Source organism: Salvia hispanica, chromosome 3 (genome assembly GCF_029641045.1).
Source record: "Salvia hispanica isolate PSC_SH4W2 chromosome 3, Shi_PSC_v1, whole genome shotgun sequence".
Taxonomy (NCBI): Eukaryota; Viridiplantae; Streptophyta; class Magnoliopsida; order Lamiales; family Lamiaceae; genus Salvia; species Salvia hispanica.
Genome location: NC_142694.1, coordinates 56,790,295 through 56,805,330, shown reverse-complemented (window position 1 = coordinate 56,805,330; position 15,036 = coordinate 56,790,295). Strand labels below are relative to the sequence as shown.

General features: G+C 33.6%; 2 protein-coding genes and 1 pseudogene across 4 annotated transcripts; 1 reads left to right on the top strand and 2 right to left on the bottom strand.

The window, feature by feature from the left end:
* Positions 1 to 4,053: 4,053 nt before the first annotated feature.
* Positions 4,054 to 8,445, top strand: LOC125210827 (bZIP transcription factor TGA10-like). Of its 2 annotated transcripts, XM_048110425.2 has the most exons (11): positions 4,055 to 4,492; positions 4,568 to 4,653; positions 5,009 to 5,088; positions 5,214 to 5,294; positions 5,465 to 5,533; positions 5,629 to 5,688; positions 5,794 to 5,871; positions 5,958 to 6,027; positions 6,184 to 6,455; positions 6,628 to 6,867; positions 8,143 to 8,445. In XM_048110425.2, exons 1-11 carry the CDS (start codon positions 4,317 to 4,319, stop codon positions 8,290 to 8,292), a joined length of 1,362 nt encoding a protein of 453 aa, XP_047966382.1. In that variant the 5' UTR covers positions 4,055 to 4,316; the 3' UTR covers positions 8,293 to 8,445. The 2 variants fall into 2 exon arrangements, with proteins under 2 accessions (XP_047966383.1, XP_047966382.1); XM_048110426.2 differs by lacking the exon at positions 5,214 to 5,294 and having other exon boundaries at positions 4,054 to 4,492.
* A 578-nt stretch (positions 8,446 to 9,023) lies between these two features.
* LOC125210431 (uncharacterized) lies at positions 9,024 to 11,068 on the bottom strand (annotated as a pseudogene). The gene is made up of 4 exons (XR_016137000.1): positions 10,789 to 11,068; positions 9,731 to 9,815; positions 9,497 to 9,650; positions 9,024 to 9,350 (listed from the first exon to the last, which is right to left on the bottom strand). The product of XR_016137000.1 is annotated as an uncharacterized LOC125210431 (transcript).
* A 1,350-nt stretch (positions 11,069 to 12,418) lies between these two features.
* Positions 12,419 to 14,096, bottom strand: LOC125216506 (protein POLYCHOME-like). The gene is made up of 3 exons (XM_048118240.2): positions 13,952 to 14,096; positions 13,223 to 13,630; positions 12,419 to 13,090 (listed from the first exon to the last, which is right to left on the bottom strand). The coding sequence occupies exons 2-3, from the start codon at positions 13,616 to 13,618 to the stop codon at positions 12,740 to 12,742; spliced, it is 747 nt and encodes a 248-aa protein (XP_047974197.1). The 5' UTR covers positions 13,619 to 13,630; positions 13,952 to 14,096; the 3' UTR covers positions 12,419 to 12,739.
* Positions 14,097 to 15,036: the final 940 nt, after the last annotated feature.

The following is a 15,036-nucleotide window of genomic DNA, read 5'->3' as shown; positions in this document are numbered from 1 at the left end:
TCTTCTAGCTAGTTTGCAATGTAGTACTATACATTAATTTAGTGGAACATTGAGAATATTCATAGATGAATAGAGTTCGGGTATGTGTCTAAATAAGGTTCCCAATTCTTGAAGAAAAGCCAAGATCCATCAAATTAAGATCTACACACTTTCACCAATTTTTTTTATAATCTTTACTTCGTCTCTTTATTATCACTAATTATCACGTATTTTATGAATACAAGAAAAAGTCATATGCACTGTATGACTTGTTCTTCCATTTTATACCAACTTCATTCGAAAAGATAAATGCGAAAGGAGAATATATATACGAATTGATACTTCATTATATATAAATTAATTATATATTTTTGTTGGGATTTTGGTTAGTGCTATAAGACTTGATGTTTAGAGTAGATACTAAAAATTAACATGTCTTACTTGTTTGCATAATCTTATTTCCCAGTTTAGTGAGCCATATGTGATCTTTGCAAATCATTACTTTATGAGAATCTGAGTGGTAAATCTTCTAATTTCTTAGCAACTACTATATGCCTATGATTTAGGTCAATTTATTGTCTATTACTACGTTCTAGCTCGCAGGATGACTCTTTGAATGTGGGTAAAATTTGCTACTACAATATACTAGATGATTATGGATGTTGGATTATTTTTCATATCTATTACTTATACTTGAGAAAAGACTATTTATATATCCCATAAAAATAGAAACTTTGGAGGCAACCCGTATTTTAATGTAAAACTGGTAAAACAAGAAAGAAATAAATATAAAAAGTGATTGGAGTATTGCTAGTAGAGAATGGTCCAACCTCATTAGAGAGAAAAATTTGCCAAAATTAAATTTGGTCTAATTTTGTGGAACAGCCTACAATGAAAAAAGAAGACTATTGGTTAGGGACATAGGGAATATTAAATTATTACTACAAAGTTTAAATTTTTTTTAATGTTCTCATCTGTGTACAACATGACATTTCTTGGTGTTGCTAAAAATCATGGACGTCGTTTTATTTATTAATATAAGAAAATTAAAAAAAAAGGAAAAAAGAAAAAAAAATACTTATTTTAATGATGTAATCTCGTTTTGAGGCTCCCTAAAAGATGTCATTTTGTACACATATTAAAAAAGGAGGAAAATTGAAATCTTATAATTTGATATTTTGTTTTCAAATCTTATATCCTAATAAAGTTCATGTTATTAATCCATTTATGTTCGTCTTGCTAGATAAGGATTTTTTTTCTTTCCATGATTCATTTTGAAGATTAAACATTTAAATATAATTAGAGGAAGCTTTACAGGAACTAAATTAGTACTGTATGATTAAGGTTTTGGTTAGCAATCATTGAGAAAAAAGTGAGAAAAATGGTTGAATCATTGAAGTAGATCACATACATAACATTGTGGTAATGGTTAACAAAGATCCATAGACTTCAATTAATTAATAGAGTATGTAATTAAACCGGTGATATAGTTGACCAAGTGCAACCATAAAGTATACATATATAGCATCATGTTTCTTTATAGGCATAACTCTCACATTGAAAGAGCCCTATACAAACTAATTATAGAGTAAAAACATGTTTATTCTAAGACGTACGGTTGATGCAATGAATCTGTATTAATTCGTTGATAATAAAATACCTGTTTCAGTTAGCTTAGCTTTATAAAAAAAGCAAGACCTATCTGAAGTCTTGACTCTGAATGAATTCTTGAAGTCAACTTCATACAATTACTTATAATCAATGACATTTAGGTGATGCTATTTTTAGTTTCACATGCATACAAAAATGTAGTAAGATACAAACTTGCGTTAAATTTTGTGGTTTCTTAAATTTTAGTAATAGCCCAACTCGGGCTAGGCTCCAAATGGACGAAGCACACATCGAGTGGCCAATACTCGTCGTATGGCAGCGCTGACCAATTCAGCCAACGTGAGACTGATGAAAGGAGGTCGCAATTAGCCAGTTGCAGGAGCCGGTGCAGGCAGGTGCGAACCCAACGTTGTCCGATCGGCTATGATGCCAGTACAAAATGTGCCACATAACCAAGCAATTGAGCTTATCAAGGCTCAATTTGGTCTCCTGATAGGTTGGTTTGTGTCACATGTTTACAATCACTTTTGTATAAAAATGAAGCATATTTGTATATGTAAATGTGACTTTTGGGGTGCAAATGATGGAAATTCGTTAAGAATAAAATAAAAAATAGTTAAAAATAGTGTGAACTCTATGAATAACTAAGGACATCATGCCCCAGATAGAACGCTTGCTAATGCTCTAAACCAAACGTGCTCAGTCAATGATTACTAACTTCCATCCTCCTATTTATTGTGATAAAAAAAGAATTGAAACTGTTATTGATTACCAATTTCCATCGTCCTGTTTATTGTGATAAAATAGAATCAAAGTGCCTATGGTATTGGAGTAGTTGGAAAGTATTAGCTGCGCAATTTCCCTAAATCATTAACATTAAATTAAAATAAGTAAATACTGATTTGTGATGGAAGATGGTTGCTGATTTACCTAATCCAAATTGTTCCAACAGAATTAAAGTCTATTATATTAAAATTTAAATAAATTACATGTATGAAATCAATTTAAGATTTATATCATTATACTTTTTGTTTATGATTTTTACATACATAAATATAAAATAAGAAAAAAAAAAAGCAAATTATAGTACCTATCATCAATTAATAAAAAAAAAGGAGTTACGAGACTATTAAAAAATTTGAAAAATGTTATTACTAAAAAGCAAATGTTATTTTTGTGCTTACAAATTGGTGCTCGATTGAGAAATAATTCGATCTATCAAGAACAAAAAACATTAAAAAGTTTTGGCATAATTTTCCTACCAAAATATTTTGCAAAAACAAAATTTGCTCGTTATACCAATGCGCCACATCATGGTTCTAACTTCTAAGAATTTGCCAATAAATTTAGCGACCACGAACTTTGCTCTATATTCTTTGGCCCTCGCACATTGATGCTCGGTAATTATGTGATAATTAATTAGTTAAATGTTAATTTGTGCAGTTTATACTATCATTGTAAATAAATCCAAATTTAAAAATAGAGCACATAACTAACCATTTCATTTCGGCCACTTTCGAAGTTTCCACGAACAACTAATTTAATTAGTTGTTTGTCTTATCATTTTGGTAATGGAATTGTTTGCGATACGAAATAAATAACCCGAAGTACACAGACACAAGACATTGTAATTAAATAAAATTGAATTTCTTCAATCTTTTGATCATTATAAGTTTTGATGTAATGATTACCGGTCTCAAAACGATGAATCTATATATCAATCAAAATCACATCAGAGTTTGACTAAAGCAGTTAATTGAGGAATTGAACTATTTATACAAAAAAAATAGCTACCCCATCGAGGTAACTTGCTAAAAAAACAATACGAATTAAGTTTTATATTTTTATGCCATTTATTAAATTCGGAAACAAAAAATTAATTGCAGCATAAATCAAATTATCTCTCCATATTTGCTGTATAATTTTTTTTTATATAAGTTCATATCTTTCCTTTATCTTATCCTTACTATGTCAAGTTCTCTTTTCTGTAATTTCCGATATATATGAGTATGACATTTTTCTTTCGTTTTTCTTTTGAAGCTGCTAAGAATACAGTATATATAATACTAATATAAGTAGAAGAAAGATTAATTAAGCCTTTAAGGCTCCACATAAGCAATTCATTTAATTTGGAGCGCTCATTTTATTAAAATTTTATAATATAGTACTCCGTATATACGTAATCAAACCTTAAAAAATCGAAAAATTGACCATATATAATACATTCTATAGACTTAATATGAATGATATAATTAACACAAATTTAAAAGTATGGAATTATTTAAACACGGTTAGTAATAGAGATCATCGTGTTAAGTTAGTAAACCACACCAAATGTTGCTTGTGCTTCTCGGACTTGTTTATCTCCAAACTCACTCACCCAATATATAAATAAACTTAAAACCAATTTTTTTAAGAGAGAGAGAGAGAGAGAGATTAAAGATAATTGAGTGATATAGTTGAATTTGGGTAGAGAAAGTCTTCTTATTTTTCAAGAGAGCTTAAAATAGGGTTTGTCTTTTCCCTCTTTTGCATTCAATTCTTCTCTCCATTTCTTTGTATCATCCCATCTCCTTCAATTACTCCATAACCGCCTCAACCCCTCTCTCTCCTTGAATTGATTTCACAATTTGTCTCTATCTATACTATGTTGATCTCAAATTTCTCTATAAAGCCACTGAAAATGAAATCAAGATTCTAGGTTTTCATATCTCTCTCTCTCTCTCATGGCTTCAAACAAGGTCAGCAACAACAACAACGAGCATCATCACTCTACACAAATAGCTCAACATCATCAGATGCAACACGATGATCAAATCAATCATCATCAAAATCAAAATAACAATCACATGTTTTCGTTCGGGATGATGCAATCATCCTCATCATCCACACCCTTCAATATGTAAGCAATTTTCGCCTCCCTTTTTTCTTCAACTTCAATTTTTTTTTTCTTTATTAAGTATGATTGTTTCATCAGAAGCAAAGAATCCGGTGCTTACGACTTGGGAGACTTAGATCAAGCTCTATTTCTCTACCTCGACGGCCAAGATCAAGATCAACGACGTAAACATTTATATATACCTTTAACTATAGTATATAATTTTTATTTTTGAATTTTTACAATTTTTTCTTCACCTTTTGTTGAGAGATTTGTACTCTCTTTGACCAGATCCTCGAAAAGATTTTTCATTTTTACTAGAGAAAAAAAAAGAATATGTGCTCTTTTTTTAAGGATTCTTGTTTTCTCAAAATTTGGACAGACATGTAACAAACTTCTGAAATGTGAATTTGCTGCTAACTTAGTGTATGTACGAATTTAATTTGTTTGACCTCTTTTTGAATAAAAGTTATTTCCTGATTTTAATTATTTAATTGAGCAAATTAAAATTAGATTAAATTTGTGTCTGAATTTCTGCAGAGATGAGGCCACACACTCTCAATATTTTCCCCTCTGAGCCCATGCATGTAGATCCATCACAAAAACCATCAATCATCAAGGTAATTAATCAAATTTCAACAAGAGAGGAAAAAAAAAAAAAAAGCACTATTTTATTGATTTCATTTTCTTGTTTAAATCATGATGGTGGGTTTGTTGAATTCAATTAATCTTGTATTTTTGGTAGGCAATAAGCAGTGGTTCGAAGAAATCATCTGAGCCATCTAATCACAGAAATTATGCTCAAGAACCGGCCAAAGTAGTTAAGGTTATGATATTAAATTATTGCAATAATTAAATACTAGTAATAAACAAATGTCCATTTGTAACAAATCCAATGATATCCCATTAATTAATTGATGAGATTCATGTAACTAAGATTTTGTACTTGGATTAGTTAATTAATTCCTTTATTGATTTTCAATCACTTAATTGCAGCGTGAGGGAAATCGCAAAGGGCCTACGTCAAGCTCAGAGCAAGATGGTCCAAAAACACCTGATCCAAAGGTTTTTCATTTTATTTATTTTTTCACGAATTAAATAATTATCTTTGTGTTTTTTCAATTCTTAATTTCCTAATACTACTAATGTATGTATGCAAGACTCTGAGGAGGCTTGCACAAAATAGAGAAGCAGCCAGGAAAAGCAGGCTTCGGAAAAAGGCAAGTTTTGATTTAAGCAATGAATAAGCAAGAAATTTGATTAATTTCTAATTTATTGATCTATACAATATTAATAATTTCTATAATCTATGTTAATTGATGCAGGCTTATGTTCAGCAATTGGAGTCAAGCAGAATGAAGCTTACTCAATTAGAACATGATATTCAGAGAGCTAGATCACAAGTATAGTCATATTTAATTTAATCTCCATTAATTTAATCTCAATTCCATAATTAAAAAAGTTTATACTACTATTTTTCTTTCTTTAGGGAGTGTTTTTGGGAGTAAATGCTAATGCAGGTGGAGAGCAAGGCCTTCCTTGTACCAACATATCTTCAGGTACAAACTTTTTCGCAATAAAAACGTACCCCGCATGTGGTCTAGTTGGTAGAGTGACGACAACATGACTAAAAAAAAGTCGCGGTGGGCGTGAATCTCTATGCTAATTTAATTATTGATTATTTAATTAATTGATTTAATTTTGCGTGTTCCAAGATGCGGCATTGTTCGACATGGAGTACGCTCGGTGGCTGGAGGAGCACCACCACCTGATGGTGGAGCTGAGGAGCGCCGTCCACGAGCACCGGCCAGAAAACGAGCTCCAGATCCTGATCGATAACTCGTTGGCCCACTACGACCAGATGATCGGCCTCAAGAGCGTGCTTGTCAAGTCCGACGTCTTCCACATCTTCTCGGGTATGTGGCGGACCCCGGCCGAGCGCTGCTTCTTGTGGATGGGCGGCGTCCGGCCGTCGGAGCTCATTAAGGTTTGTTTGCTTACGTAAGTAAAACCCTAATTTCAAAAAAACCCTAAATTTCAAAAAAACCCTAAATTTCAAAAAAAACTAAATTCAAAAAAAACGAAAAACCTAAATTGAAATGTGGAATTGAACTTTTTTTAGATCAAATTGAATTCTTTCACTTTGTATGTCTATGTAGATAGTAATGAATCAGGTGGAGCCGTTGACGGAGCAGCAAATGGTGGGGATTTACGGGCTGCAGCAGTCGACGCAGGAAGCAGAAGAAGCTCTCTCTCAAGGGCTTGAAGCATTGAACCAATCTCTCACGGAAATCATAGTTTGTGACACACTCACTCTTCCGCCAAACATGAACACATACATGGCGCAAATGGCTGTCGCCATTAACAAACTCTCCACTCTCGAAGGCTTTGTTAGACAGGTACCTTATTAATTTATTATTCATCTCAATTTATAAGCTTTTATGGAGTACTATTCTTGTTTCTTGTAATGTTGTTGATCAATGTGTGGCTTAGTTAGGTTATCAATGAAATACACCTACTTCGTCCCATAAAAATAAAGAAATTGGCAACGGTACAAATTTAATGCGGAAATATTAAAGGAGAATAAAAATAAAGAAATTGGCAACGGTATGAATTTAATGCAAAACTATTAAAGGAGAGGAATCGAGTTTGTTAGAAATAAAAGTAGACTAATTATAAGGGACGAACCAAAATAGCAAAAGTAGACTGTTTTTTTTAGGGACGGGAGGAAATATGTGTTTGAGCTTTAAATGATCATATGCTAATTATCCCAAGATCCTTAGTGTGATGTTGCTCTACAAATATTATATAAAAATATATATATGGGGCCATATTGTGCATGATGTCACTGTCATAACTCTTTGACTTGGAAATACCATGAAAAAGACCATCCACCATAAATTCTTTGATCTTCATTTTTTTTAGATTTGATTTCTTTATAATATGGGAATTAACTAATTTTCTTGATGGATAAATGAGCATGCGCATACATAATGATTTTCTAGCAATCAACCTTTTATATATAATACACATTAAATTCTCGTTGCATATGCGTTAATTTCTTGATATTTACTAGCTTTTTATCGTCAGTATAGTGAGTCCTCTTTTTATTAATGTATTGTATATTTAAAATAACTGAATTCGTTGAATAAACTTTACTAAAGGTTACGCCTCTGCATGTTATACACGCGTTAGCGGTGATAAAATAGTGTATAGTTAGTTGAGTCGAATAATAGTATTTTTCCTCTGTTATATTTTCTAGTCAACAATCTAAATAGAAGCATGCCAAGAAATAAAATAAGAAAGAAATTACACTTTTTCTCCCTCCAAATATTATAAATCTACTCATACACCAAACACAAGGACTATTCCTTGTCTCTAGACATCAAATGATGAAATCAATCAAGAACAACCTTTTATGTGCATATTAATCAAATGGACTACTATATGAAAATATAACTTTATCCACTGAAAAATGTTTTTATATATTTTCAATGTTTTAATATTGCTACCTAAAACTTTTATAGTCAACATTCATGCATGAGTAGCACTCATCAACAATAATGTTAATTACTACTATTATTGTTGTTGTTAGTAAAATTTTGCAATTGTTCTTGTTTCTTTTTTTGTATAAATATAATTAATTAAGAAAAAAAATGTTGAATTAATTATAGGCGGATAGCTTGAGGCAGCAAACCCTTCACCGGCTGCATCAACTTCTGACGACCCGCCAAGCAGCGCGGTGCTTTCTGGCCATCGGAGAATACTTCCACCGCCTCCGTGCCCTCAGCTCCCTCTGGCTCACCCGTCCCCGCCATGACTGAAGCCGGCGCCGAGAAATGTAGTGTCCTTGAAAAGCCCTAGTTTAGTTAAAGGCATCAATATATATAGAACTAGTTCAAACTTTCTCTATTTTAGTTTTTCTGCTTGACAATTTTGTTGGATAATTTTATAAAGACGTAGTTAAATATTAATTACATGCAGAAAGGTGGAAGCCTATTTAGGAAATTGGTGATTCAAAGAAGAGAAATAGGAAAGGATTTTTGAACACTGAGAAAATGGAATATAGTTAAGACTAATTTTTGTGTTAATTATATTTTTGTGTTAATTAAACTTTATCATTAGTAGGTAGGGTGCATGATACGGGGGAGTTACAACTTAAGTTGTCAAAGGGACCTCGATTATTTATGAATAATTTGATTTTACTGATACAACCACACAATAAATATATATGTATAAGTAGAAAATTTTGATATGTGGAAAATTCTTAGGTGTGAGGTTGGTGTAGATAGACTAGTTCAACTGCATTTGTTGCATTTTATTTGTTTCTTTCTTCTTTTACAACCACTCTCTCTTTTGTTCTCTCACTCTCTCCCCTTTATAGCAACAATGATAGACCATGTGTGCGTGTGCTGGCCTAATGGTAGAGTGGTTAATGTCTAGACCTAAGGTCACGGTTTCTAATACATCGTGTGGCCTTCAAAATTTATGTTTATTGCCAATGAAAAAAAAAGATAGATTTTCATATCATATGGCAAAAATGAACAAACACATCTCAACAATTTCACAATTTTATTGCGTTTCTCAACAAGGTTATCCTTTAACAACACAAATCAGACTGAAAAGATAAACCAACCTTTGAGTTCAAGTACAAATTAAATGTGAGTTAGCGTTAAGAAGACTCTTACCATTTAGCCTAATCGCGTACTGTATATCATGAAGGATATTCCAGTCTATCAAGTCCGTCCACAATGGCTCGACGGAATTCCCTATTGTGAAGAAGGAAAGACAAGACGTGGCCGCCAGAAACCCACCTTACTTCAGACCCTGGCCATGCCTTCTGAAGCACCAACACAGAGTGTTTCGGGAGATACCCATCGTCCTGCCAATAATAGCCTACCGTTTAGTTCAACCTATATTTGCAGATATACGAGAGCAAAATTCACAACTGACAAAACAAGTCAATCAAAAAATCCTCCATGCTTTAAAATTCTTTCAAGAGCTAAGCAAATGAGCCACGTGTCTTACCCATACTAGCCTACCAAAACCAGCTTCGTAGTCTAACCAATGCAGAAGGCTGCGGGCCTCTTCGATGGTGGCACTTCCTAATAGGAGCAAATCACTAACACACAACAGCTTTGCACCATACTGCTGCAAAGGGCGCCTTCTTCCATAGAAAGGGCTGTAAATGCATTGCTTCAGTAAAACTCGATAATCTGATGAAAACTTGTGGGTTGAGGTAAAATGACAGTTCGACTTCACCTCTCAAGCACCATAGCTGCTCTGTTTTCCTTCAGCAGGGGCCCACCAAGACGTAACCTACGCTCAAATGAATGGTCTCCTGTGCCTGAAACGACAGGACATATGCCCCGCATTATCATCATTTGTCCAATGTATCCAATCCATATGATCTTAGGAAGTGTTATAGGATAGATTGATAAAACATAAGGTTGAATATATGAAGGATCGTATAGTCAAATGAATTCAAAATCAATCACTCCATTGGATGATTTTATCTAACCATCTTACTGCTAAGAGTAAATGCCCCCTCATTCTTTTATCACAATCAGACCAATTGCATATATCAATGATCACACAAGTTAATTAGTTTCGCTGAAAATTGCAACGAAAAAAAGAAAAAATCTCTTCCTCTATAACCTTCTCTTGTGTTTTCTGTATTTGAGATCACCTACACATATGCAAATGTCTGCTTATCAAGCTGTGGCCACACTCATAACCAATTCGGATCTATTAAATGCAAAACAATATTGCAGAAAGCAAGGCTACGACCACTTAGTTCCCTTCTCAAATCTTATTAACATCTTCATCAAGACAATCACCACCATCGACCCTTCAATAGTGGCATTCATCTAATCAAGCTATGACATAATTTTAAGTTCAGCTCCATCATTCAATTCAGAGGTTTCCACTAGGTTCATGGTAAAGAAATCACCAATACTCAAACACACACAACCATTTCCAAATCAATAAGCAAAATTAGCTCAAATGATCAAAGGCCTCAGAATATCCCAAAGTTCCAATCCACCTTACTAAACAATGGATTGACCTACTGCAATCTATCTAGGCTAATCCTAAAAAATAAACTCCCCCTTAATGAAGTATGACACAGCTCTAAATACAACACCATTGTCCAATTCAAAGGCTTCGTTTAATGACAATTACCAAGTCAAATACACACACACACATAGGGCAGGACTAGCAACACAATACTAAAAACAACACAACCAATTCCAAAATCAAATAAGTTTCCACAACACATAACAGCATCACGGGAACACAAAACAAAGCAATGAAAATACCAGCAAGATGAACAACACATGGCATCCTCTGCGGCTTGCAAGATTTGTGGGAGAGAAAGGAAACTCTTGCAGTGTGGCAATGCATTGAGAAGCAGCTCGTCACAAGGGGTCTTAAACACCCCTTCTCTCAAACAAGCAGTTTTATATTTCAGGCCAATTCTGACCTTGTATTTCAGGAAACATTTGATTTACCATTCTCTCCAAGCCATCCCCTCGAGAAAAATGGAGGGCTAATCCTTGTTCTGTGCAGCAATGCATCATACACATGATCCACCACATATTAACAGCCGCCATTTCAAAAAGACTAGATTTTTCCGTCAATTTTGGGCTGTGTGAGAGAATCCCACATCAAAAGGGATCTAATTGGTACAAGAAAACCAAATGGGAAGGAGTTCTATACTTCTATAATACCAAGAATTACAAGAAGTTGAAATTCAGATCTAGCGAGCTAAAATTTCCAATTTCCAACACAACAATATCAAAATTGCTGCAACCTGCATCGAGAGAGAGAGAGAGAGAGAGAGAGAGAGAGAGAGAGACGATTCTGTACTCCAACAACAACAATACCGCCCCTCGGAGTTTCGGACCAATCCGAAGAAAAGGGGGATTATGCGCGAGAGAGGGAAACTGGATTATATTCAATTGTAGATATTTTCATTTAAAATAGTAGTAGTATCTAAAAAATTAAATTATATATGTTCAATTTTTGTTTTAATGAAATATTATTATCTTACCTACAAATTTTTTTCATATGGGGTCCATTTTATTTTTGTAAAATATTAACATCTTACATATACAAATTATTTTCTTCCGATCATGTCATGACTTCACCATTTAAAATTCTATTCAAGAAGATATAATTCAAAAGATATTATTAAAGTTTATAGGTTTTTAAGTTTATAACAAAAATGATATAATCGGTAAAATTGGAAAATAATTTTTTGGATTTCAAATATGAAAATATAATTGATGGATCAATAAAAGTTGTTGTAATAGATTTTTTCATTACCTATTTTTTTATGAGGATCAATAAATTCTACTCCCTCCGTTTCGCTATAGTTGAGGCGGAACTTTTGGGCACGGAGTTTTAGAAATGAATGTTGTGTGTGTTAAATAAATAGATAAAAAAGTAAGAGAGAGGAAAAGGTAGAGAGAATAAAGTATAAAGTGAATAAAGTAGAGAGAATAAAGTAAGAGAGAGTAAAGTAAGAAAGAGAAAAAAGTTACCAAATATAGAAATGACTCAACTATGAAGAAACTTTTCGAAATGGTAAAATGACTCAACTATGGCGAAACGGAGGGAGTATATTTATTAAAGTGTGTGTGATTCTCAAAGTCTAAACCTATTAATTAGATAAGAAGTATAAAAAGGAAATTATGTTAATTTTTGTGGCTTTAATTGCAATTCAAAATAATTAATTTTGCATTTAAAAAATCGCTTATTCGTTCTCTTCCTGCTTCAAGTAAAAAAAAAAGATAAACAAAAGAGAATCCTTGAAAATGAATTATAACTGAGGTAAATAAATGTATCTCCAACTTTCAAATCTAAGAACTCTCCAACACTAATAATTGATCTAAATTATTAAACATCTTAGTTACTTCATTTATGCGCGATTAACACAAAGATCCGTAATCAATGCGAACTCATTTGCAGTTCAAATTTAGAATCATATATGTTTAAACATTCATGTTCTACAAAATAGCCACAAAGCCTTTATTTACATCTCTTTAGAATTGAATTCATATGCATATGATCTATGCTTCTCTAAAACTGAACCTAATCAGAAATAAATATGAAATGTGATTTGTAGCATGAGAAAAGCTACAAACATATCAACACAACTAGTATCTTGTCATCAAGAAATGACCCTACAAACAAAATTCTCTAGAATTGGGTCATCAGTTTATGATCCAAACGAGCTTCAGTCGAATCCAAACTTTCCTCTCAGGCTCAACGCATTGACATCAAAGTCCGGACCCTTTTCTCCCTCTCGGCCCTCTTGGCAAATGGAGTCCTCTTCATCTTCTGGAGCTCCTCCATCACCACCCTCTCAACTACATCAATACTGTTCAACAGCTTCTTCTGCGGCGTCAAACAAGCTGCTGCATCTCCCCCTTCTTGATGTGTGATATCAAGCAATATCTTGGGAACTTTGCCTATGCTTCTTGGCCTATACAAAACCGGCGAAATCATAGCTTTGTTTTGCTCAAGATGAGCACTTGGCGTGCTAGGTTGAACACGAGCTGCTGATTGTAGGCCTTCGCCACCTCCTCGTTGCTCTCTTCTCCTTCTTTCAAACGCCTACAGAGAGAGAGAGAGAGAGGTCAAATTGTCTCAAATCATAAGTAAAGTAATCCAGCATTTGAAACCACATTCACAACAGCAATCAACTTAAAAAAGAAGGCAAAATGGAAATTCATTCATTCATTCTACCTTCACTACAGCAGTTATGTCATTGAGAGGCTTTCTGGGATACCAAGCAGGCAATGCACCTCCAAGGCCACGGCCACGGCCACTTCCCAAGTTCTCCGGCCCTGCCAGCCTACCAAAGCGCCTTACACTCGGAGTTCCAAAACCACCCACACGGCTACGACCACTCCCCACCAAATGTGACAAGTTCTGAGGCCTAAATCTCAGGGATCCAGCATTGCCAGCCATCGTCGTATCCCTCCAACGGAATGGAGTCCTTGAATCTACCCCTTCCTCACTGTCATCTACAAGAACGAAAGGTATCGGATTCCCCCTTCCAATGTTCCTTGAAACTCGCCTTTGGCTGTAAGATGCTATGATGCTATCTTCCCTCGATAGCCGATCTCGTGACACAGCCATTTTGTCAAATACCTTCAACGCCAAATCAATTCATATAATCAATCAGATGCAAAAATTGTCAAGATCAATTCACAACAATGGGAAATCACATCTTATACCCGATCAAATTCACATATCCAAGTGTACCTACTTAAATCAAAACCGCATCAAACTTTTCAAGTAAACTCAAACCCTTTCCACAACAACAATGAACTAAAATTAACACTACGAATCAAGCATCTGTGCTACAGGAAACACAAAAACTACATCAATTCCTGAGTGACTAGTTCAACCACTTCATTTCCAATCTAAAACTGTGAATTTCCGAGCATGAAAAATGAACAAAATTAGTACCTTCAAAGGATTGATCCGGTGAAATCGAGGAGATTTCGGGAGAGCAAGGAGCAAAATCAACGGGAATTGATTTTGTGAGAGGTGAAATGGTGAGTTTGTGAAATGAAATTGGGGGCGGCAATTTATACAGTAAAGTCGAAAATGAATTGAAATTTGAAATTCAGCAAAAAATGGAAAGCGGGATGGCGATGCCCACATTTTTCCGTTGAAATTCAAATTTGTTCAGAAGCGGTAGGTCAACTTTATTATAATTACCATTTTATCCATCCACCTTATTTTACTTCTGCTTTAATTATACTACTTTCATATACAATTAGTAACTTAATCATAGTGACTAGAGACTGAATTTAATTGAGAAACAGTAAATCTACACGAACTATGCTACGCTGGACATAGTAATAGTCCATCTATTTAATCTGATTTCAAAACTGTTGAATATTTCAAGTCTAAGATAATAAATTTTCTTTGTGTGATTTTATATTCAATTTTATAAAATAATACTCAATAATAAATAGATAATAGTTCTAGCATGTACGTGTGTGCTTTTATATGTTAATTTTTGCTGCCACTCTCATCTTAATAACATGCTCATACCGTTTCTCATATATGCGTGTCTAAGCGCATTGATTGACTTGTAATGACAACGTAGCACATTGTATTACTTTTTTTTTAATTTAGATAAAAAAAAATTGCTACAATTCTCATCTTAACAGCACACTTATTCCTTTTCATTAAATTTTTGTATACCTTTTTTCCTTATAAATACACAAAACTTCGCAAAATATTATCCACAGTTATTCCATAAATAATCCCAAACCCTATCATGTATTTTTAAAACAATTTGAGAATTATATTCCATGTTTTGAGTCGGCCCGTATAGGCTCAACTTCTCTTTTTAGGATTTAAAATGTGTGATTTTAATTTTTAAGAGTTTAATTATTTCCTCTATCTCATAATAAGAATTATATTTTTCCATTTCAATTCGTCCCATAATAAGAGTCTTATTTACTTTATCATAATTGGTAAGTAGATCTCACGTTCCACTAACTTACTTCAGTCACATTTTATTACTATAAAATTAATAA